At 40.2% G+C, this 25,274-nt stretch overlaps 1 protein-coding gene and 1 long non-coding RNA gene across 6 annotated transcripts in view; one reads left to right on the top strand and one right to left on the bottom strand.

Moving 5' to 3' along the window:
- FARP1 (FERM, ARH/RhoGEF and pleckstrin domain protein 1) overlaps window positions 1–25,274 on the top strand; it is a 203,470-nt gene that overhangs the window by 106,062 nt on the left and 72,134 nt on the right. Inside the window, exon 1 of one of the 5 annotated variants that reach the window (XM_017732622.1) lies at window positions 75–131. The exons of the other annotated variants lie outside the window; for them this stretch is intronic. Within the exon in view, the coding sequence (XP_017588111.1) occupies window positions 90–131 (42 nt within the window). The 5' untranslated portion in view covers window positions 75–89. Of the gene's footprint in view, window positions 1–74; window positions 132–25,274 lie in introns of those variants that run through there. 5 annotated transcript variants of the gene reach the window in all.
- Window positions 19,715–21,709, bottom strand: LOC108446302. Its single transcript, XR_001861450.1, has 3 exons — window positions 21,586–21,709; window positions 20,301–20,396; window positions 19,715–20,199 (listed from the first exon to the last, which is right to left on the bottom strand). It is a non-coding gene; the product is annotated as an uncharacterized LOC108446302 (long non-coding RNA).

The following is a 25,274-nucleotide window of genomic DNA, read 5'->3' as shown; positions in this document are numbered from 1 at the left end:
CTGTCACACACAAAAGTCTTCAGTTGTCATCAGTGTGAGGACATTCAGGTGTTCGGCTTCGCAGCACAGCTCTCCTGGGCATTTGAGAGATGATACAACAAGAAGCTGCAGTCCCTGTTGGAATTACTAATGTAAGCGTCTCTGTGATTGAGATGACTTTTAATGGGACACAACAGTGTAGTCACAAGGGAGAGAGAGAGGCTGAAATGTGTGAATCTCCATGGGGATTTTGAACAATATCTCAGTTTGGTTTTGCATGCCTGTCTGGGTACATGCAAATGACAGCTTCAAAATAATTTCAGTGTGTGCTCCTCTCTACTGCCAAAACATCAGTAGATTCTGTGGTCATAAAGCTAAATCCTACATTAGTTTCGGACTATAAGAAGCTGAAATCATTAAGTCCTTCTAGAAGACAATGTTGGACGCAGAGAGAAAAGGATCATATGGTAATAATTTTCACTCTGTTCACTGTCTTCAGCTCTCAGACAATCTTCTGGATGTTTTCTGGTGGGAGGAGGTGGATGTGTGCTTGTGTCAGTCCTTTTATTGCAAAGAATTTGATTCATTGGGATGGAGCAGAAGTGATTTTTTAAATAAATAAGTCTGAAATTGTTGAATAAAAATATCAAAAAGAATGTTCCCATTGTTATCCTGAGCCTTCAAACATAAGCACATTGTAGAATTAAGGCTGCAGCCTTGTTCCACGTTCTGATACAGGTGTCATAGGCCATAGATTAGACCTTCTCAAAACAGCATACTTTTTCCTGAAATGGTTCTGACAGTAGGCTATTCCTTGTCCAGATTTTAAGCCCTTTCTCAGCAGCCTGATACCACCTGAAACTTTGCAAAGAAATACTTGCAATACAGTGAATGTTTCTCTCTTCTAATTTTCTGTAGTGTGCCTAAACTGCTGTGGTCGAAAGCTCCCTAAGAAAATCTGCATAGAGTGGAAACGTGACTTAGCAAAATTTTAAATGGAGCTGAAGACAGTGTTTAATAATGGAAAGTGCCTGACAACCCAACTCTAGATGGCACTATCTACTTCTATGGCATGTAGCATGTTTTTCATGCACCATCTACTTAAAATAAGTTACCTAAACAAATGCAGGAGCCTTTGGAGGCTTTACAGCTTGCATACCTGCCAATTGTGCCTGTGCTTACAAGCATCATTGCATTGAAACTGGATCCAAACTGAAATGCTAACACTCCACCTTTTCCTCTGCCTCCAGTCTTCTTCACTGGTAGTGGCTGCCTGGAGTTGCCGTCTTCAAATTTTTGTTGGCAGAGTACTGTAAAGACTAACAAAAATCTTCCTGCTGTTGGGCATATCCAGTTGATTTTCCCGGTACTGATGGTTCAACAACAAATGCTACAGCCATGTTGATACCCATTCTTCTGCTGGAATGCAGTTCTTCCCTTTTGTGTTTCTTATCCCAGTGAGGAAGTGGTATTTTACTGGGATTTGAGTATTCCTTTCCATAGCAGAACTGAAATGTATGCACTCTCTTAACTGATGGCAAAGAGTCCTGTGCTCGATGAAGAACATTCTTGTAAGAACTTTAAGTCCTGCAAGCACTGGGAGTAGACCTGAGTGCCTTCGTTAGAAGCAGACAGATTCAAACAGAGTGTGAGAAAGATTATTTTATTGAAGAATTTTGGGTTGTGGAGATTTTACGTATACAACATAATTCCAGGTACACAGAATTTAGGAGAAAGATGATGAAGTGGAGGAAGAGTGATGGTTTCATTACCAAAGCAACAGTTTTGTAGGGACTAGTCACACACACAGTGGCCAATGGTGAGTTGAGTATTTTGTGAAATGCACTTAACTCGTTGCTTTTTAAATGTGGCCAGAACTTTTTTACATGAGTGGGCATGACTCAGAAAGTCAGTGTACGTGTAGCACATCAGTGTGTTAGTGGTTTGATGAGAAAAATTAATTCACAGCAGTGCCTTGAGTTGAGGAGCACTAGCATGGGAATTATTGTGATCATACTTTAGGAGGCGAAGAGGAAATTGCCTCAAGTTGCACCAGGGGAAGTTTTGATTGGATATTAGGAAAAAAGTTCTTCATGGAAAGGGTTTAACAAGCATTGGAACAGGTTGCCCAGGGAACTGGTGGAGTCACTATCACTGGACATATTTAAAGATATGTAGATGTGGCACTGAGGGATATGGCATAATGGTGGACTTGGCAGTGCTGGATTAGTGCTTAGACTTGGTGATCATAGAGAACTTTTCCAAACTATATGATTCTGTGATTATGGAAGTAAAATTAAAAGGCTAGAGATTTTAGCAAGAGGTGCTTAACAATTATTTTCTTAATTTCAAAGAAAAAATTAGTTTTGACCATGTGAAAACCAGTGCTATTTAAATTATCTGTTGAAAATAATGCTCTTTAATTAATTTTTAAACTGTCTCCATACCCAGTTCATAATTCAGAACTACTGTACCTTTAAAATATGAATGTGAGATGCACAAATTACAGACTTTAGAGGTTGTTGACATTAATTATAGATTAAGGACTTCTTGAAGAATTCAGCAGATTTTTCTTCTGCTTCTCTTCTGTCCTGTAGTTTGTTGTTCAGATTGGGAGGAGAACAGACTGAAGTATGCTTGTGTCATTTTCCTCTGATTGTGCATTCGGAAACAATGTTTTAAAAAATATGGAAAGGATTTGAATTCTCATTTTCTGGACTGCAGACACAACAGGCTAATGCAGCTGTAGAGATGTGCTCAAGTAAGAGAGTTTATGTTATGAAAAAGTTATTTCTGAGTAATTATAAACAAAACTGTGGCCCTTGGGATAATATAAAACTATTACTCATACAACAGTTGTTTTGTTACCACCAAAATATTTAACTTTTTCTTGCTAATTCAAGGTCAGCAGCTGCTTCCAAGGTCCGAAGCAGCAATTCTGTTACAGCAGAATATAGCACAATATGTGAAGGAAGTGGATGGCTCAGACTGTGTCCTAGTGACCACCTTTCCCTAATGTGCGAGCAGCAAATACCAACTAACATGAATTTTAAAAATAGTCTTGTTTTTTGTTTTTATAATTACCTTCTAAAATACAGAGGGAACCTGGCAGGTGAAAACAAATCTATAAATGTTTCTATTCACGGGTGTAACACTGTTCACTCCTGGCTCTTTGTGGTAACTTCATGTTACAGATTCAATGGGAAGCTTTGGTTTCACTCTCCTGACCATTAGGCACATGGAGAAGGACAAACACTCAGCCTTGAAATGTTGACAAGCAGGAGCTGAGTGTTTTTGTTAAGTGTCATTCCTTGCAGTGAGCAGGGACCCTGAGCCCAGCCAGATGAGAGTCAAGAAAGTGTTAGGTGCTCCTCTGTGTTTTTGTGGCCTCTAGGAGAGCAGGCTGAGTGTGCTTGGCTTTGGACCTTGCCTATGAAAATGTTTGCAGTCATGAGCTCACTTCCCTGCTCCAGAGGTCATGGATGTATTTTCTCACTAAACTTGATTTTGACATGGAGTATACTTGATGCTGGGATGCAGAAGACCAAAGCCCAGGTTTGTGCCTCGGTGGAATGTAATTTGGGAAGGGTTTAGAGGCTGATACTCATTAACTTCTGACTCATTTTGCCCTTTAATGTAGGTTACGGTAAAGGTGGAAAAAGCTGAAGAGTTTGGGTATGACTTGACAGGCCTGAAAAAAAAAACCAAGTGTAAAACAAGAACTTACTCTTTTCCTACTGACACACTGAAGTGCTATCTTTTATGTAGCCCATTTTTAGAAGAATTTTCTAATGCTGCTGGTTTATCAAAGCTCTTGAGATATCTTCCCCAAATTTTCATTTTGGCGTATATAAGAATGCGTTCCTGTACTTGGTGTCAGCACCTGACCTTCTCTTTTTATTTAGAAAAATATTTTCTTTGGACAGTAATGGGATGCTTGATTACCCACTGAGTCCAAAATGCCTTCAAACTAATCAAGTCTAACTTGAGTGTAAAGCCTACAGCATGGCACCTGCCTTGCATGAAATTCAAAGCAAATTGAATTGTTTGTCACAAGAGAGTGGCTTGGAGGTTGGATCTTCCCATCAAGGATCTAATCAAATTTTGAAGCATTTGTGCTCTGCAAGGAATGCAGGGTTTGCTGCTGTTAGTGTAGCAGAGAGGACAGCTGGTTTTTATTGGGGTTTTTTTCCCCTTGTAGCTGCACTTTGTTCAAGCTGTCAAGGTAGTGGTAAGGTCTGACTGTGTTCTGGTGTTGTGTCCTAGGAAGATATTCCTGCTTCTCTGATGTGTCATGTCAAAGATAGCAGATGGTATAAAGAGACAGAGCAATCAAAGCTGGAAAATTGTCAGGGAAATGTGAAGGGATGAGGCCAGAGAGCCAGAGCAGCTGTGGAGGTACTGTGAACTGGATAGCACACAGGGGAAAGGAATTCTTCAGCATCCCACCATTTGTGTTTGAAACTCATGTCTGCCCACATCTTCAAAAACATGAGAACTCTCAATCATCCTCATTACCTCTAGCAAATAATTGGGTTTGATCCTGCCTTGAGAAATTGCTCTCAGGAGTCGGCTGGGAATAATAGAAATTAATTTTTATAATTGTAACAATTAATTTTAATATTACTGCAGTACATGGGTCTCATTTGAGTGCGGATATGCACAGCCAATGTAAGTAAATATTTGAGAGGAAGTTGTCTTTTAAAAACAGATGAAGAAGCGAGCCTAAACCGGAGAAGTAGAGGTGCTTTTACAATTAGCTGGAGTTTTAGGAGCCTCTTAGTAACAGGATAGAGTCCATGGTTTGCCTCACATATCAACATATTTTTAAAGGGTTTTTTTTTAATTGGTCTACTGATATTTCTTTAGTAATGACCAACCTCTAGAGGAGGAGGAACTATGACTGGCAATGAATCAGGACAAAACCAAGGAAGAAGACCTCAAAACAGCTGAAAAACAAAAAAGCATTGTGCCCAGGACAACCGGCTGAGTGAGAGCTTTTGAGCAACCAGAGGGCTGTGGTCAAAGCTCATAGCTGCTTCCTGCTCTAAAGCAGCAAATTTCAAGAAGTCTCATTTGAAAGTTGAATGTTTAAATTAGCTATCTACACTCTTCCATTTTTAGGCATCATAGTGCTTTTGTGTGCTGAGTTTTGGACTCCTTCACACTTTGCTTCTTTGAATTGTCAACCTAAGCATTCAGAAATCATGAATCAGCCTCCCTCTGCCTCCAGTGGCTTAGAAACCATGAGATTTTAAGAAGTAACAGATGTTTTGTTCTTTTATTTGCCTTCTGGATTTTGAGCTTGAAGAGTTCATATTTTAAAAGTGTTTCACCTCAAACCCCAGGCTAACACTTTATTTATTCGTTCTTCAAACGTAAAACAGATTCTGCCATCAGCCTCAGTAATGGGGCTTAGAGAAGAAAAATTCTGTGTTCATGAGGAAATCGTGAGTTGGCATTGCTTGGTTCCTTTAGGTTATATTTGGAAGTATAGGCTGGGACTTGATTTTCTGGGTTACTGGGAATGGTCCTATCACATTACAAGCAGCCATATTATATAATCCCATCTGATATTTGTTTTGACTACATTTATTTAAAGTACATTTAATTTAAGCATATTTAGGAGTTATGTTTACTACCCTGTAAATTCCCTGGGGAAACCTCTTCCAGAACCTCACTAATCAAACAGTTAAAAATGTCTTCTAGTTTCTAGTGTAAACTTATTCATGGCCAGGCTAATACCCACTTGCTCTTGTGTTAATGTCCTGCTGCAGCTGATGTGAGCGTATAAGTGAGTTTTATTTCTGCTTTTGCTTGCTTTCCTGACACCTGGCTTTTGTTCATCTGTGGTCAACGTCACCTTTATCATTGCAAACTAAGAGAAAAATCAGTATAGCCTCCAACTGTCTTAAACTTATAAACCATCCCCAGTACACAGTGGCCTGTCATAATGTTCAAATGTTGTCCCAGTTACATTAGAAGTAGCATAGTCAAGGACAAGATAAGGTTATGCTGCCCCTAAAAATCAGTGTAATCAAAGGTATGCATATGCTTTTGATTAACATTTCATTCTAAAGATTAAGGAGAGTTTAATATGTGACGTGTTTTAATGGCAGTATGAGAAAAGAGTGGAGAAGGTATGCTGCTTACCTCCCAGGTGCTGTAGTCTAACCCAGTATCATGTAGCTAGTGTAACTGGTGGTGTGTGGAAAGCTGGAGTGGAAATGATACAAAAATTCAGGTAGAATGGGCGTTCTCTGGCGGTTGTCCCAGCTAATCATTGCAGGTTATATTTGCTCACATTACTTTGATAACACACTTTTCAAACTTGAATGCTAAGAATCAGAAAACTAGGCTGACATTTCGGGAGTTTCAGTGACAAATGCTGATTGAACTGAAGACTTGCACCTCAGTCACCTGAAAGATTTAGTTTGAAATTTGTCCGTGTCCTGGGCTTGTTTCATGTACTTAAGGTGATGTCTGTGAACATATGGGACATTGTGTCAGACCTTTGGTAATCAGGGTTCTGATGGATTAGCTCCATGGAAGCTTCTATCTTTATCTCAGACTTTCACCTGTGTGTCTCAAATTCTGGGTCAAGGAAGGTGAAAATTGAGATGCCTGAAAGTGAGAAAAAACCTTTCCCCTGGTTATTTGTTCTCTGTTAATAAACAGTCTTTTGATAATCTGGTTCCTAAAGAATCATGATTGCTAGTGGCTGGGCAAGTAAGATGCCCACAGTGAAAGATACAGGTTTGAAATGGCAAAATGAAGAATAATAGAATAGAATCTCAGGATCATTTAGACCGGAAAAGACCCTCAAGATCATAAAGTCTTGATGGGCCAGTTGCTGCTTGTGTTACCACTTTTCTAATTTAACTGCACAGTCTTAGGGAGCTGTCTCTTAGGGAGGTAATTCATCATTTAAATACATAAGCTAATGTTTTTTCATACCCACCAATCCAGTATATTTTGACTATACCTAGGTTAATTGCATGACAGTTCACGGTAACAGATTTTCTGGAATTGATTTGCTGAGTTTTTACCAAAAAGACTCAAATCAAAATAATAGTGGGGGTTTATTTTGTTTTGCTTTTCTGGATGATTATCACTATATATAGAAACAGCAGTATGTGACCACACATGCTGGATTTCAGCTGCATTTGTGGAAGAGTACTGATGCCTTTGTCAAAAACAATTTTTGGGGTATCTTGGTCTCACTGGATACCATATTTCTAATTATTTCTCTTAGAGTTTCTTCTGCTTTTGTAGGCATTGCTTCTGTGTTGAATTGCACGTAGAGGATGGTAATAGCCTAGAAATTTTGTTGAAAAAGGCATAAGGTTTGTATTTTTTTGGGCATCAGTCTCTTTGAGGAAAGACCTACCACTTTGAAGTGGCAAACTAAAGAACATTAAAATATACCATGCACACTTGTTTTTATTTTATTCTGTTTTCCTCACACCCAAAGTACAGTTTGTTTGATGTTCAGCTCTCTGCTCCTGTTCAGCACAGGTTTTCTCTAAAATCCACTTACACTTCCTCCTCTGCCCTGCACCTTCAGTGAAGGAATACCATTACCTTCACACTTCCGTGATGGTTGTGAATCACTAGAGCTTGGAGGGAAAGGAGTTTTGGGTCCTTCTGCTGCTGAGGCTTGCCAGCCATGGTGCAAGAAGGTGACAAGGTGACATCCACTTACAATCCAGCAGCACCTGAAAAAATTTTATTACCTATGTGAGTCCCTGCACTAGGGATTAGTTAGGAAGTTTATTGCCACTCTTGTGACAGGGTCTGTTTTTGGGCTGTGCCTTTTTGTGAGATGAAAAATATGAAGGTAGCTCAGAAACTGACCATTCAGTTAAGCTCAAGTTCTTCCTCAGATCTCCTGCTTAGACTTCTGTTCACCTCTTGGGGTATTTACAGTAAGTTTCTTTGGTTTTGTTATTGCAGGCATTTAGACTTCTGAGTTGAAAGCATCAGTAAACCCAGATTCAACTCAGAGCAGCTGTTGCTTTAGTTGTTTCTCTTTGTTATGGTATTTGGCTAAAAGATTGGGTTTGTTTTAACCATATAAACAAATGTCAAGAAAGAAAGAAGATATGTTTTCAAGGCTGAGGAAATGTAATATTTATCATTTCAGTCTTGATATAATCAAAGGTTAATTTTTATTCTAGTGGACTTGAAGTTTTATCTGCGAGTAAACTGCTATGGAGTGGGAAAAGCTTGCTCTTCTCTATTTCTGTATGGCTTTGAAATGTGCCTGTCTGTGATAGTGTGTGCCTTTCTGTAGTGGCACAGACTACAGGTAAAACATGTATGTGCACACATCAGAAATGAAGTAGAACTACCAAATGCAGTTTTGGCCTTTTCCCTTGTGAGTGTGCCGGGGAAATTTGCAGAGGGGGCTGCCAAGTTCTAGTGGATTTTTGGAACCTCATCCTTTTACCTCCCCTGTGCTTGTTCTTGGCTTAAGGAAACAAACTTGTTTTTCAGTAGCAGTAAGTAACTTATGGGCAGAGTTTTGATATAAAGGCTGGTGGTTGATGCCTTTGTGACTATAACCCACATGTTTAAAAACCAGCCATGTAGTGGCCAGCACAGTGATTGCAAAGTTTTTTCCTTAAAAGAAAAAAACTCTTTTGAGAAGAGCATGTTGCCATGTTGCTGAGTGTGAAAAACCCCCTGTTTAGTGAAAACAGTACTCACAGATTAATTCAGACATAGTGATGCTCTTGAGGTCAGAGACTTTCCAAAGACATTAAGAATTTTTGGTTCAAGGTGTGTGGTTGTAAGGGACCAAAGTCTATAGTTCTGGGTTTTTCTAGTATGAAAAGTGGAACTCCTCAGGAAAGTAAAGCAGAATAGTAAGTATTGAAAGGTGAGTCTGAGCACAGAATTTTGGGTGGTATTTCCCATCAGTCTTTTTATAGGTGTTTGATGGTTTGAAAATGTAATACTTGGTGTTGTAGCAGTGGCTCAGGATTCTCTATGAATAGTACCCATTGTTTTCACATAAGAACCATCAGAAATAGTACTATATCCTGGATACAGAGTATTCATTCCATTGAATGCTCTAACTGCAGGATCGAGTCTTCAGTTTATGACACCTGTTGAAAACGAAGCAAATTATACTTTTCTTTCCAAAGCACAGTTCCTGGTATCCTATTGTGCAATTGTGTTACGATATATTGGAGTGTTACTTATATGACTGTTTAGAGGTTAGAGGTGTGGTTTTGTTAAAGACCTAGTGCTGTAGGGATCTGAATGTCTAGGCTGTTTTTGTTGTCAGCTTTGAGGAGCTTCAGATATTCTCAAGAAAGCAAAGCCTTGTTCTATTTGGTTTTACTTATTTATCTTTTTATAGTGTATGGAGTTCTGTAATGCTTGGAGCTGTGATTTACGTGTAGTACTTCAAGCCTGTTGTGAATCTTTAGAGGTCCTTCCAGCCCCTGTGTAGGATACTTGCCTCATACTGGCTGCACAAAGCATCTTAAATGTAATCACAAAACCAGATTTCACAAACCACTTAGCAGCAGCATAAAAGGTTAATGTATGTTTTATGCTGGATTTGAAGGCAGTGCTTTGGGTCTTTTTGCAAAAAACCTGTCTGTTTAATACAGTATACTATTGCTAGAAATAACAGTAACAGTAAGCAGATTTTTGCCTGTGGCAAATGCAGTCATTAAAACAGGGCTATAAATTGCCCCTTGTATAACTGCATGCATGGTGTGTGCCATGGGTAGTTTTCAGCCTGCTACACTAAGTGGTGAAGGAAAAAAAAGCATGCCTGTGTGTATTTTTGATGTAACTGTATAAATATATAGCTATATAATGGTTTTTAGAAGTTGTATCTTTCCAAATCACTTATTGATCTATTAGTGTGACCATGCTGGATTCAGAGACTGATTGTATTGGTTATTTAACTGTTACTTTTAATTCATAATACCAGTTCTTCACAACTGGAAGTATGGCTCTTGGACAGACATGTTGTTCCCATTATTTGGCCTCTAATAAGACCTAAAGCAGCAGCCTGCAGATAAAGAGCTTGGGTCACATTTTTCCTATTTGAGTTTCTTCGTTGGTTTTGAAGGTTATTGCTGAGTAATTTTCTGCTAGCAAAATTTTGCCTGTAGGGCCGCATGTGCTCTGGGAAATACCGTGGGACGTTCCAGCTGGCTGGCCTTGCAAGTTTTTTAGAGCGTCTCCATTTTTCTGCAGTGCTGGGGAGTCACTCAGCACAGGTTCTCAGCACCTTGCAGGGTGGTTCTGCTAAGCTGAAATTCGATCCTTATTCGATAGGCTGCTCTTGGACTCTGAATCTCCTCAAGCCATCACTTAAGTTTAAAAGTACATGGAAATCCTTCTTTTCATAGAATTATAGAATCATTTAGGTTGGAAAAGTCTTCTTAAGATCATCGAGTCCAACTGTTAGCCCAGCATTACCAAGTCCACCATTAAAACTTAAGCACCACATCTACACATCTTTTAAAACTTCCAGGGATGGTGACTCAACCAGTTCCCTGGGCAGCCAGTTTCACTGCTTGACAGCCCTTTCAATGAAGAAATTTTTCCTCATGTCCAACAATTTGGGCTGTTGTGACCCACATGCAGCACCCAGGACTTGGCCTTGTTGAAACTTTCACTGCTGACCTCGGCTCATCAACCCAGCCTGTCCAAATCCCTCTGCAGACCCTTCCTGCTCCTCAGCAGATAAACACTCCTGCCCAAGTTGGTGTCATCTGCAAACTGACTGAGGGTGCATTTGATCCCCTTGTCCAGGTTATCAGTAAGGATATTAAATGGGGCTGTCCCCAGTACTGAGGCCTGGGGAACTCCACTGGTGACCAGCCACTAGTTGGATGTGACTCCATTCACCACCACCCTCTAGGCCCAGCAATCCTGGGAGAGTTTTATCCAGCAAACAGTGCACCAGCAAAAAGCCACAAGCAGCCAGTTTCTCCAGGAGAACACCTCAGCATGATACTGAATGAAATTGGTTATTCTTGCTTTGAGACAACTTGAGACTTTTAAACCAGAATTAGAAGCAAAATCTACATGTTGGGCAACACATGTAGAAGAAGGAGGATTTTGCTGTTAATCATAGCCTGTGCTGTAGCTCAGCTGTGGGGACCTGTCCGTCTTGTAATACATTCTCAATCCTACTGTCTTTATTTCTGCTTTGTCTGCTATTGTCTTCTTCAGGCCTTTCAAGACCATTATCTTGCTTAAATTCTCAGCCTTATAAGAATGTATCTTTCTTCTGTTTCCCAGGACAGGAAATGCCACGTATGTCGTATCTCTGGCATGTGGAAAAACTGCAAGCAAAAAGTGTGTGAGACCATATGATCTTACCTGTGCAAAAGTTTCAGATAAGATTATCTTGTCTCATTTTAGTTGTTTGAACATCAGATTCACAAGGAGTAAGGCTCTCGCAGTTGTCAGTGGGGTGAGAGCTGTGCCAGTGGGCAATTCACCCCAAGCATGTGATCTATCTCTCTCCAGATGGGATGAATTTCCTATCGTGATACCTCTCTCATGTCCAGCTGCAGAGAGACAAGCCAGATGATCAGTTTAGACATAACACATAACTTTTAGACAGCCAAAGTTGGGTGAGTTGAATTCCACTGTGGCCACTGGCACAGCTGTGGGATTGCATGAGTCCACCATTATTGCCACAGCTCAGCCCTGACAGAACTCCATTGCTTTTAATGCACTCACTGCCTTAGTTAAAAGCATATTTAGGGACATTTGGGGACACAAGCACATTTAGGGACATCTGGGGACACTGTTGCCAGTAGTTATGAGGAGTGAAGTGGATTTTAATAGTGTCATCTCTTGATTATAATTATCAGGAGTGGAGCAACATTGGTCATGCTTCTGCTGAAGTGCAGGTGATGGGGGAAGTTCAAGTTTCTACTGCTTTCAGGATGAATGGCTTTTTGTACAATGGCAAATATGTGGTCTGTAGAATTTTTATGTTCAGTATTGAATCCACCTGTGATGTCAGACAGAGCTTGTGATTTCTCAAGCTTTTAAAATTACTCACTGCAATCCTAACCCTAATTATAAATCTCCAGCAAGGGCACATATCCAGATATATTCAGCATCACTCAAAAAGAAATGTAAGCCCTTCCTTAAATACTTGATTTAATGTCAGGATATCCTGAAATAGCTGGTGGTGAGAGCTATCCATTCATAATGGATGTGAACTACATTTTTTTTTAATTGGAAAATATTTGTCTGTAGTAGTTTAGTCATTTGGATTCAGTTTCGGAAGACTATTTAAAATATGCTGATTATGTCCTCTAACATCTTTCGTGTAAGCACTTATCTGTTTCCTAACAGCACAGTAGACAAAATACCTCATGAATGTTAATGATAACAAGAAATAAGCACACCACCATGTTAAAGATCATGGAATCCAAGGGGAGAAGCAAAGTAGCAATGAGATAAAGGCCAGCTTCATCTGTTCAGTTTTGCCTGGCCTGAGTGTTTCTCTGAAAGTACCTTTTCTTTTCACTTGACATGAAGGAATTCCAGGGCAACTGGATGCTTAATTGCTGTTAAAAATGGATAAATCTCAAGTCAAACAAGGCTCTGAGGGTCATGGGGGTAAATATCTACCCTAGTAAATAATGTGAGATTGTGTGTCCTGGTTAGCATGTGACTGAGAGTGAAGAGCACCCTGTTTCAGTGCTGGGAAATCATGTTTCTTTATAAGCGAGAAGGAAGTGTGTGGCCTTGGAATAAATGGTATAAATGGTTACTGGCAGTGATGAACATAACTCATCACTTTTCCTGGCCTTAATTGTTCACAGTCTGCTTATAGTTGTGGTATGTGGGATGAAAGGAATTACCTGGGAGGGCGTTGAGTTCTTCTTTTGGATCACTTTCTTGTTTTCAGCCCTTTTCCCTGTCTCTGTAGGCTGTGGAGAGAAAGTAGGGGTAGTTTGTGGCTGTAGGCAGATGCCAGCATATGGGAGCAATAGGAGGTATTGTCTGTTGGCATTTGTGCTTCCTTAAACTGCAAGTACTGGTTGTTTCCAATGCCAAGATGGTGTCCGAGTGTGATGGTCCCACAGGCTGAGCCACACACTAAATCTGTCATTGGTCTAATCTCTGTATCAGACTGTCACTTGAGTAAACTGCACTTTGCGCTTGGAGCAATTTGTTCTGTAGCTACTTGTAGCACATAGTAATTACTTTGTAAGATTTTTAGTACCAGTAGAGGGGATGAGATGTGAGTTCCAATTATGACAGAACTCTATGTTTGCTAATATTTGCATTTCCTCAGCATGATTTTAGACCTGCTATTTTAGTACAAACATGAAGACTTTTTTTCTTTCTTTGTGTTCTCTGGGTAGCTAGAAGCAGAACTGCAGCACTTTGGCTTACCTGGGACATGATGGCCCTCAGCTCCCCCCACTGTGTGGTCTGAAGGAGTCTCCCTCTGGGACTCACTCAGAAGTTGCTGCCTTTGGTTAGCTTGGATGGACCTGTTGAGGAGTATTGATGATCTGGGAAGAATTAAAAAGCCAGAAGGATGCCAGTGACATGTGTCTTGACTTACCTTTCTTATCCTTCTCCTGGCCAAGACCTTGCTTGATGTTTTAGAGTAGACAGGATGCCTCAAGCTGTTTGGTTGCAACAATTTAAGAAATACTTACAGTCTGAAAAAGCAAAAGCTGATAATATTGGCTCCTTAATACCAGATCAGGGTTACATCTCTCCCTGGTTTAGTCACGTGGTGGTTTGTCAAGCACTATTACACATTGTGATTAACAATCAAGGACAGTACAAGAAGTATATTAGCAGTAATCATTGGCCAATGCCGATTTATTCTGAGTCTGACAGGGTCTTCTGACTTCTCTAAGTAAATTATGATGAAGAAAGATAGTTCCTGAAGCTGGTAGCACAGCAGTGTTTTGGTGGAGATCACTGAAGTATGTATATATGCTGGCACAGAACTTCACTTGAGGGCTGGTGAGAACATGGATAACCTTAACATTTTATAAATAGGCAAAGATGAAGTATATTTAGTACGTTTCGTACTAGGCATCTCGGTAATAGTCACTTGTAGCACAATCAAGGGAGAGGATTGTCCTGCTCTACTCTGCGCTGTTGCGGCCTCACCTTGAGTCATGTGTGCAGTGTTGGGCAACACAAAATAAGAAAGTTATAAGGCTCTTAGAGAATGTCCAGAGGATGGTGAAGGGCCTGGAGAGGGAGCTGTATGAGGAGCAGCTGAGGTCAGTTGGTCCATTCAGCCTGGAGAAGAGGAGACTGAGGGGATGCCTCATAGTGGTCAGCACCTTCCCCACAAAGGGAACTGATCTCTTCAGTGACCAGTGACAGGACCAGAGGGAATGGCCTGAAGTTGTGTCAGGGGAGGTTTGGGTTGGATATTAGAGAAAGGTTCTTCACCCAGAGGGTGGTTGGGCACTGAACAGGCTCCCCAGGAAAGTGGTCACAGCACCAGCCTGACAGAGTTCAAGAAGCCTTTGGACAGCGCTCTGAGGCACATGGTGTGACTCTTGTGGTGTCCTGTGCAGGGCCAGGAGTTGGACTTCAATAATCCTAGTGTGTCCCTTCCAACTCAGCATATTCTATGATTCGATGATCCAGTTTTGTTGTTACATTGTAAATAAAATGTATTGCTCTCACGTAGCCCAGGAATCTCTAAGTTACCTGGGTATTAACATTAAACAAAGCATATTTACAAATGTAAATTTAAAATGAGATGTATTCTGTCTCTAAGGACGTAAGGACTGGGGTTTCAGCATTAAGAAAAACCCACAAATTAGATAAAATCAAATCCTTTTCCAGTTACACACATTATCCTCAAGGTTAAATGGATTAAAACTCTTTCTGGAGGAATTCAACGTAAGACTGAAAATGTGGTCAAAGAAGTCGCATTGTGGCTGCCTGATGCTTGACTTCTGATAGCACATCCCCAAAGACTTTTCTTTGACGTACCTTGAACAGAGAGTGCTTGTTTCCCACGAAGCCTGTTGTTGCTGATAAAGCTCTTTTATATCTAAGTGGTATCTAATATGGCAGTGCTGTATTCTGGCCTTAAGAAAAAAACAGTTGAGTGGCTCATTTGCCTTTGTAAACCTGCTGTGCCTAAAGATATATTTTAGCAATTTTGTCCAAAGCCCAAATCACAGCAACTAATTCTGTACAACACACATTTTTAAACAGAGTATAAAGGAAAATATTGTTGTACATGAAAACAAAATAGAAGCCATAAAAGTTGTGTTTCAGAGGCTGCGTTTATGCACTTGTGATAGTAAACGATGATGCTTTCTTTTGATATTTGAGGCCTCTATCTGGGTGACACAAAGCAGATCTCCTGGGAATCTCCTTAGCTTGAACAGTTGGTGTGGCTGAATGAGCAGTGAAGCAGAAAGGTGTAAGTTGTTGTCTCTGAAGTATTTCACATTAACTGCAGGCACAGGCAATTCTGTAAGGTACACACACATAAATATGCACACACACACACATGCAGAAGCAGTGGGAAATCAGCTGAAAGTTGAATGTTCTGCCTAGGTAAAAGTAAAATCCTGCTCACAGTCAGGAGGAAGCTCTCTGGAGATTAATGAGAGGCTTTTGCCCAGCTCAGACCACGTGCTGTTAACAGACACCATGTACAGCTTGGAAATCCTGCTGGCCTTTCTTCCCTCTTCACCTCCTCCTGCCCCAGAGATACGAGCACAAATCCCTTCTTTCCCGGGTTTGCCACAAATGTATAAGCAGATCTCGCTCTGCCTGCGCTGCCTTGCTGTTTGATGCTAGGTTCAGCATACAGGTCAGTTCCAGCAGGTTGGATTTTGAAGTGGCTGAAGGTGAAGTCAGTTTCCGCAGTGCACACCAGCACCACTCCACTTGTGCTCCCCGTCAGTGATGGCCACGGTTACGTGTTGTTCACTAACATAACCATTCATCAGACTGCTACAGTCTAGAGGCAGTTCCACCTTTCAGAGACCTGAGGTGACTCATGGATGGATTTTTTAGAGCATCTGCTGTGTGAGGAGACACTGCAAGTTGCAGGCAGGCTGCAAAGGGAGAGTGGAAAAGTTCCTGAGGATCTTTCTGAAAGCTGTAGTTGTATTAAAAAGGGAGGTAGTTATTTTTTATCTTTCCTTGAAATTGTGACTTGACTACATCATTATGAGGTGCCTCTGAAATCTGCTGGTAGAAGCAGCCATTATTGTAACTCTTACTGATGCCTCTTCCTGGTCTTAAAATCAAGAATCAAACACGGTTAGAAGGGAAAAAGGGGTTTTACCTCGGTATTTATTTTAAGGATCCTTAGGTGCACATGTCCAGGTGGAATGCGCCGAAATGCACACTGCAATGCACACCCACAAAAGATCTGGTATAACATTATAGGTCTTACTAATTAGCATATCTATCAAAAATTCCCCAGTGAGAGGCTCGCGTGAGCCCCCCTCCCCAAGGAATCTCCCCCTGGATGGTCCTATCTCAGTTTACAAAATGTGTTCTGGAGAGGACCTTGGTGTCTGGGGCTTTCTGATCCCTAACTACAAGGCTTCTAAGATGTTTAGTCTCCTAGCTTAACAAAATAAGTCTAAGAATGTAGGCCAAAACCCACTAAGAATACAAAAAAGCTATAAAAAGGTATATAAAAGGGGTATAAAAGAAAAGGCAAAGAATCATCATAGCATCATTACCATACCAATTCCCCTAACTCATCTGTCCACTCTAGTTTGTGTCTCAGACTAAAGGTTGCACTTTTCAGTGATGCACAAAACAGAGTTTGTCCCTTCCCCTTACAAATACCCTAAGAGTAGAGACAGTTCTCACTTTTTCTCCTGTGTCTTTGCATGTTTAAAAGACAGATCAGACTCCAAGCATATTCAGTTTTAAGGTCTTTTGAGGCTGCTTAGAGAAATGTTGAATACGTTTGCTGTATGTCCATCAAGTTGGTGACAGATCTTGCATAACCAAAAAAGGAACTCTTGTGTATTGGGGACTTGACTGGCGAAAAACTACTCAAAAGTTCTGCCTTTCAGATACTTAAAGAAGAGATCGCTTTTGAGGCTTAGTTTTGCTCTTGCAAGTTTTGCTTCCGTGAAAATGCATTGTTGGTATGCATTTTGCTCATTAGAAGTGAGCTCAGATCATCTCTTTCAGTTTCACGCTCAAATACAAGATTACTCCACATCCAATCTGGAGCAGCTGCAGAATGCTGCAGCCAAACTTTTCTTTAGACAGGCCAAATGCAAAACAGGCTGGTACCAGAAGGGTCCTACAGAAACTCTTAATTTAAATTGCACGCAAGGTTGGCTTCCTTACCCTGCCTTGCATTTTGGCTGTCAGAGCTCTAGATCCAGCTGGATCAGTGGCCTAGCTGAAGACAAAAAGTTAGGGTGTAAAATGACTACATTATAGGTTAGCAGCAGCCACAGCTTGAAGGCTTCATCTAGGGGTGTCCTTTTTGGAAACTTCTGTATCCAGTTGTTAAAATGTGCTTTCCTTCCTCTGATAAAGTAAAAAGTAAAATATGTACAGTCCCAGATGGTGTGAACTCTGAGATTAATAGTAATGTTGAGACTGATGGAAAGGTTTTTCCTGTTCCATTTAGTTTTGCTTTAGATTTAGGATTTAATATTTTGCCTGAACACCTCTTACTTTTTGTTGGGGTTTGTTGTGGAATTTTTTTCCAGGTCTTAGGCTTCTTGCATTTAAATGAAATTATTTTCTTCAAGGGATTTTAGTGCAATCATGGCTGAACTAAAATGTATCCAAATAAAAATAGTAAATAGCCTCTTTGCATCTCAATCTGGTTTTATAGTAATAACTCCCATATACTCATAACACTTCGTGTTCTCATGTTTCCAGTCTGTATATAAGGGTTCTGTTTTCACATTTGATGACTTAAGAATTGCCTACTTCTTCATTCTATTAAAGTGTTTACTTATGCGGAAAGAAAATAAGGAAAAATGAGCAGGCAAAGAAAACAAAATAGAGAAGCAAGCACTTCTTAATGTTAAAAAAGGAAAATCTGAGAAGGTGGTTAAATGATTTTTGCAGAGAGAGGAGTGGTAAAGTGGGAGGCAAGGGGTGAGGGGTGTCACAGAGTTTGGGGTTTCCATCCCCAATTATACGCTGGCTGCTACGCTGCTGAATTACACTGAAAGCACTGAATGGTGCCATTATATTCCTTTTCAAAAGTTGTCGGCTATGAAATTCAATCTGAGGTATTTTTAATGAGTGTTCTGAGCCTCAGTTGCAGCTCTTCCCAAGAAACAACGAGCACAGTGTGCCGCTAAATAGCGCCAGGGCCGGGGGTTAAACTCATTCAGTTTTTTGCTTGCAGGGAGAGAAAGTAATATCAACATTTATTTGACAGGTATATGCTTGGTTCCAGAGTTGAGCTTTAGTGAAACAGCTTTCCATAAAGAAAATGTTCTGAAAAATGAGGTTCTATCAGCTTCATGTCAAACTCCCATCTAGTTTCTCAAAACAAATCTTGTGGCATGTTTTCCAAAGCCAGTGCCCACAGCGCACATGCTGGGCTTGTGCTGTGGGCATCCTTGTGCTGCAGAACACTGGCAGGCACATCCCTATAGGCAGAGCCTCGTGGTGGAGGTGCAGCTCATGCCAGATGGAGACATCTGCCTGGTTACACCCTTGGCTGTCAATTAAACATAGATAATTCAGAGGTAATCTTCGTCAGAGAGATGCCTGCTGGCATCCCTGTGTCTTCACTAAAGGTTTTCATGTCATATCTGGAATGGCTTTGGTGTGACTCTGTCCCTTGTTGCCCCTCCGAACAAAACACAGCTTTTCAGAGAATTTTTAGTGTGCGCCTGGTTTTAAAAAAGCCACATAGCACAAAAGTATTGTTGCCTTCCACCTTTCTTACATGCTGATTTGCGAAGTAGTTTGCTTCGTATCATGAGGAAAGCACTGTTTAATGCATCTACCCTGCAACTCTCACCAAGATCGTAAATTCGTGATGGGCTGGCTCTGGTTTTTGCAAGTCATAACCACACAGTGTCGAGGCTCTGAAGCTGGAATACATCGTGTGGATGATACTCTTCAGAAAGGAAAATAGTCACTTCCAGCAGTGGATGGTTGCCTTGCTGAGGGGAGAAAGAACAGCCACAAACCACTTTAAGTTTTGCTAGTAAAATTAGGCAGAGATGACTCAGCATTTACAGGAGCTAATTTAGGGAATAAGATGACATATTTTTAGTAAGTTTTCTCATAGTAAGTTTTGTTCTTTTAATGCCTCATTTTTCTTGTCCACACGGTGCATTTTAATGATGTTCAAGGGAAGTAACTTGGGTTTAGTAACAGTGGTGCTGCCAAGAGGTTTCCACTGGAAGTCTAAGAATTTAATTGTTGGTGTGTGAAATTTTGCAGCCTTAAACAGTTATTTAAAAGACTTGCTCTGCCACTGCGTATTTCCCACAAATGTTTTACATCTATCTGAAGGAAGTTATGGTTGTACTACAAGAAACAAGGTTTTGGTTTTTTCCAGGAGGACTAATTAGCTTCTGCAGAGACCTGTTTTTGCAGTTTGATATTTTTTGAGGTTAGGGGTTTTTCAGCATTACTGAGATCTGCAGTCACATTTCATGGGAAGGCGTGTGTTGTCCCCATTGGGACAATTTCTTAGACGATTTTTAGGCAGATAACGATGAAGTTTTCCAGCTGAATTCATAAGCAGGTGTGATCAGAGCACCACTTTTAAGTTGATAAAGTGAATTTTAGGTGCATATGTGTAAAATGTAGGATTTTGTAAAATCAGTACAGAAAAGTTAATACAAGATCAGTTGTACTTTCTAACTGAGAGTTAAATGCCAGCTAGTTAAAATGCTGTAAATAGAGCCAAAGGAACCAGTGAACCAGGAAACTAATCATGGTATTTTGTTAATGTTTTTCACCATGACTAACATTTTGTAATAAACAGATGTGTACTTAGACTATCTGAATATTTTTGGTTTATATGGTTCGTGGTGTTTAGCCAGTGAGAAGCTTCAGTTTTAATTTGGCATTGATGGCAGAGAGATGAATGTGTGAAATAAATTCTGTGTAATTTTGTCCATACAGTTACCTGAGGAGGAAATTCTCTAGGCTCCATGAATCTGCCTGTTTCTTCCTCTTTCCTCTTTGCAAAGGGCTCCACTAACTTTGTGGTGGTTGCTGCTGATTCTGCAGTAACAAACATCTTGTCCACTGGAAATTTGAGTAATTGAAAGGTGGCAAATAAAATCAGTATTAATATCAGTTTGCATTTGTAAGAACTGCAAAGAAACCAAATTATTGGAGCATTATACCTGAAGATGGTCTGTGATGTAAAAGGCTCAGTTCTGAAGGTGCCCAGCCCATCTCTCCTCCATTTTTGTGTCCTCTCATGCACATTGAAATGGCATCTATAATAAATACAGTGTGGGTGGTGTTTGCCCATTAAGGTACAAAACTGTAATTTTATGAGCCAAGTGAAAGTAGACCAAGCAGAGCCTCCAATTCCATAGCTTTACTATACTGTAATTATGGAGATGTATAGTTACCTGAGGATTTACTGTAGCTGAATTTTGTATTTGTCTGATTCTGCTATAAGAAAAACCTTAACTAAGCAGTACTGAAAATAGCCTCATCATAAAACTTTTCATTAGCTTTGCTAGATAATATTTTTCTTTTTCCTTCCACGGCAATTTAACTGTTAAAGAGGATTATTTAGTATTTACTGTTCACCTGAATTTTACTGTTGGCTATTTCTACTAAATTTGATTTTTGGGCACTGGAAGAGAGTTTAAGGTCTAGTAAGAGCAGTCCTTCTGCTTCAGCCTATTTTAGAAAATATTTTGACATAAACCAGTTTGTCACGATCAGAAATCCAAGACTGTGGTTACAATAACAAATCCATGTTTCAAATGTAGAAAACTGCAATTTTCTTTTGGAGACCATGCTAGAAACGCAAGCAAATTAGAGGGTTATTAAACTCCTTCTCTTTGTATTTTTTGCCTCACTAATTGTTTGCTGTGTTGATTTTTGGTTAGCAATGAAATTCCTAAAATAGTCGTTGTTGAAGTTTGTCATAGCTGATAGGTGGCGGGGGCGCAGGGGAAGTCTAACTCTGCAGCTCCGTTTTCTTAAGGGCAGTAAAACATACCTGAAGTAAAAAGTACCATATCTTAAAATCATGCTGATTAAAAAAAGGTGCCACCACCACTAAAACTGACCAAAGGGTAAAAGTGTACATCAGAGACTGTGGAAGGCAATCACTGGCATGAAGGGAATACAGTTTATGTGGTGAGTGTAAAAGCAGACCACTAAAATCTTGAAAGAAAAGAATGCTAAATAGTCTCATTGTACACACACAGCAGATGATCAATTGCCTGTTTTTAAGGCAGCATAAGAGGCTTATTCTGTTACTGCTTTTGGCCTCAGACCGCCCTTTGATGGTATGTGCACAGTCTGTGCAAAAGCATGTGGGATACGTGCCAGGAGTGGAGCCTTCAACTACATTCAAATGGAAAATATCTTAAAAGGAGCGAGGTGCCTTTAGGTTATCATAAAAATCTGCCTCCTCTACACCCTCTTTTCAACTGGGATGCATACCTGGTGGCTGCAGGTCTGGGGTGGGGATCTGCCTGCTCAAAAGTAGTGGTGGGAGCGTGTGGCTGCTCTGTTCGAAGGTGTCACTTCTCCGCCGTTCTTTGGCCTGGTGTGTAGGAGTGAGGAATTACACTTCTTCCAACACTTCTCAACTACCCAGTCTAAGCTGAACAGCCAGGTAAAAGCTAGTAAGCCCAGGTGTAAGAGCTATCTTTATGGTCTAATGCTATTTTTATAGTCATCTAATCCTTCCTATAGGATTAATACCTGCACTTTGAAAGGGAGGAGAGGAGAAAAAGGGCAGAGGATCTCCAAGTGTCTTGGCAGTATTAGGTCCAGAGCAACAACGCTCAGACCAGTGCTTCTTGCCTTTAATCCCACCTTTCAGGAAATAGACTTTTGTTAAATATGAATTATGCATTTCATTTTATGCCAGAAAGGAGAACTGTTTAAAATATGAAATTTGTCTTCAGATGCTGACAGCATTGTTCTCCTGTGAGTAGTTTTCAAGCCTTCTTTGAAGTATAAATTTCTGACAGGATCATTTGTTTAAGAACCCTTAGCTCAATCTCATCCATGAGGTTATTTTTATACTATTTGCTTATCATGAGCAGTTGTTGGTTGTTTTCCTTTCATTTCAAAACTGTAGATACATACATAATTTTTAACAGTTTCAAATAACTGAGAAAGTTGTGCTGTTAAGAATGTGGGGTTGTTATTTTTAGTAGTGATTACAACTGTGTATGACTTCAGAAATAGTAATGAAATTACTGAATGAAGTTTTCACAATCATTTCGATGCAGTTGTTAAATTGGAGTATAAAAATAATTTGTCAATCTGATTTGGCTGATCTGATCAGGGATTTTTTTTGTGATTAACCATGAAAGAGCAAATACAGTTTTAAACCTTGTGTTTAACCTTTGTGCCATGTAGTATTTAAGTATTTGTGAAATATTTAGCATGATCAAATTGTCACATTTCAGAGCATTTGAGCACCCAGAATGTGGTAGGAACAGGGCATAAGTGGAAGAAAGATCTGCCTTTATACGGTGGCAGGTGTGAATAATGAATGTACTCCTTTCTTTTAGATGAACATAAAGGAATTATTTTCTCTCCTATGAGCTGCTACTACTGTACAAGCAAGTGTAATTAAAACCCAAAACAACCCAAACTTCTTTCTGACCCATTTGCAGCAGTTTTGAAGAAGAGAAGGAAAACAGAGTAGTCTGTGTTTCCACGTGAAACTATTTCTTACTTCAACCAAAAATGGGACTTATATTTTTCAGATGTTCAGAAGAAGGTGTTTATTTGATTTGGATTTTTTAAGCTGGCATTACTGCTCAGTAATGTAAAAACAAACAAATTAACAAAAGCCTTTTGATCAAAGATCTTGTTCAGGCTGGGGTCAGAGATTATTTGGCTGAACAGATAAAAAATGTTAAAACCACTATTTGACCGTAAACATATGTACTTATCTTTTGGTAGATAATTAGTAAAATAATTGCTGAATTTACCGTGGGAGGTGGTGTGATGTGTCCAAACCTACTTCTTTTTTTTTAATGTGTTGAAGTATATGTCAAAGAATGGCCTAAACAATCATTTAGAGGGGTGTTTTTTTAAAATGATTGGCGTTTGCTAGAACATGAAAGAATTGTTGAACCTAATAAAATATTCACCATTGGAAGATCATAAGCAACATACTGTTTTGGATTTTGGTGGGAGTAGAGTGAGGCTGAATTGAGTAGGACTGAGATAATGAGCAGACAGCAAAATGTTGAATGTATAATGCGTAAAGTAGGCTAGTCTGACTGGGTACCTTCATAGCTTGCAGCTAAATGTAGGGATGCGCATTATTCATAATTTAAAACTTGACGTTCCATGAAAATGTAAAGTGACTTTTAAAATGTGATTTCACAGAGCTAAATGAAAGACCAGTTCAAAATGCATTAAGCAATAAGGATGTGTAGCTGGAAGTCAGCTTCTTTTCATTGTAATAAATTTATAATATTATTTTGGTGTAAGTAAATACCACATCAAAAGAAAAACAGTAATTCTCTGGTATATCAGTCTGGCTGGGGCTCACCTCATCTCAGATCGTTAAAGCAGATGTCAGGGCTCCTTGTTGTCAGGGTAAAAGATACCCCTGTATTGCTTAGGAAAAGTTCCCTGCCAGTGTGCTCGGGTGGCTGGTTTGGGGTGGGAAGAATTGTTCTCTGGAGCTGCAATATTTTTTCATTGATTATACAGGAATCTGGCTGTCAACAGAAACAGGAGGAGGGGACTGCCACCTGCTGCAGCTACTTCCCAGCTCCTGGGGGTTGCATGTGACCTTCCCCCAGTTGTATTCCACCAGTATACCATGCCCTCCTGTTTCCTTTCCCTTGCTGCCTCACAGGGCGGTGCTATCTGTGGCAACAAGTGGTCTGGAGGTATAGTCTTGCCACCAGCCTTCATTGCTTTCATGCTTCCATGTTGGTGTCCCCCATGGAGCAGACTGGTGCTGGCATGGAGCAGGGAAAGCAGCCAAGCTCTGGCTTATGCAGATGCTGCCACAGGGCTGTGGAACAGGAGCCAATGTAGCTTACCTAGTACTTGCTGTCTGAGGCATGGCAGCAGGGCCATGCTTCATGGTTGGAAAATGCCTTCCAAGATCTGTGGAAAACTTGTGTTTTTTCTTAGGCCTTGTAACCATGTTAAAGTCAGGCACAACTGTTGACTTCAGATGATGTCATCGGTGTGGCGCACTCATTCCTGAATGCTCCCTCTGTCAGCTCCTGTTTACTGTGCCCTGAATGATTCCTGGTTTGCTTCCACACCCAGTAGACTGAGCTTTTAATTTATTGTGTTTAAATTTTTTAGTAGGGATGTCATGGAACTGCACTGAATCAACATCTCTCTGAAACCTTGTGAGTTCCTGCTTTTGTGGACGTTGTACTCCTTCTGGTCCTGCAAGACCGGTGTTTCATCAGGCTCTAAATCTCAGCAGATTTTATATGCACAGCATTTCCTTAGAGAGCTGTCAGATTTTATTTTGAGGTAGACTGATCAAAGCTAAGATAAGTTTAGAATAATAATATTTACAAATACTAGAGTGAGAAGCATTTCACTTTATTGAGGCATACTCCAGAGAAAATGCCAAGTGACATAAATACTACAAGACTGCTGTTCCATCGTTTAAATGCCTATTAAAAAAAAAAACCTTTATGAAAACACTCAGCAGGTTTTAACCAGATGGTTTTACTCATGGTCTGAGATCAGACAGCCGTGCTCTCCTCAGCTAACCTTGAGCAGTGTGGTAATGCAGGTGGGCTCTCTGCCTTCTTTCCTGTTCAAAAATCTCCACTCAGAGATGCTTTTTTTTCCTGTGAGAAAAGATGAAGTTTGGTCTTTGTCAGACAGAAGTCCATCAAATATTTTAGCTAGACATACGCACACACTCACAGGCACGTTACCATTTTTCTGGTTGCGCACAAGTAGGAAAGCTTGCTGTGAGGGTAACTGATAAACCCATTCTTCCTCTCTCTAGCAGCCCCAGCCAAACTGTGAAGACCTGAGACTAGTCTGGAAGCAGGAGTATTTACTTCTAAATAATTTGTAGGTGTGTTTTCAGAGCAGTAAAGTAATATCATTATTACACTCAGTCTAATGTTTTTAATATTCTTCTGTTGCCTCCAATGAAATGCACTCAGCAG

Source organism: Corvus brachyrhynchos, unplaced genomic scaffold (assembly GCF_000691975.1).
Source record: "Corvus brachyrhynchos isolate BGI_N302 unplaced genomic scaffold, ASM69197v1 scaffold12, whole genome shotgun sequence".
NCBI classification, from domain to species: Eukaryota; Metazoa; Chordata; class Aves; order Passeriformes; family Corvidae; genus Corvus; species Corvus brachyrhynchos.
Note: the sequence above shows the minus strand (reverse complement) of the source record. Positions and strands in the feature narration are given on the sequence as shown.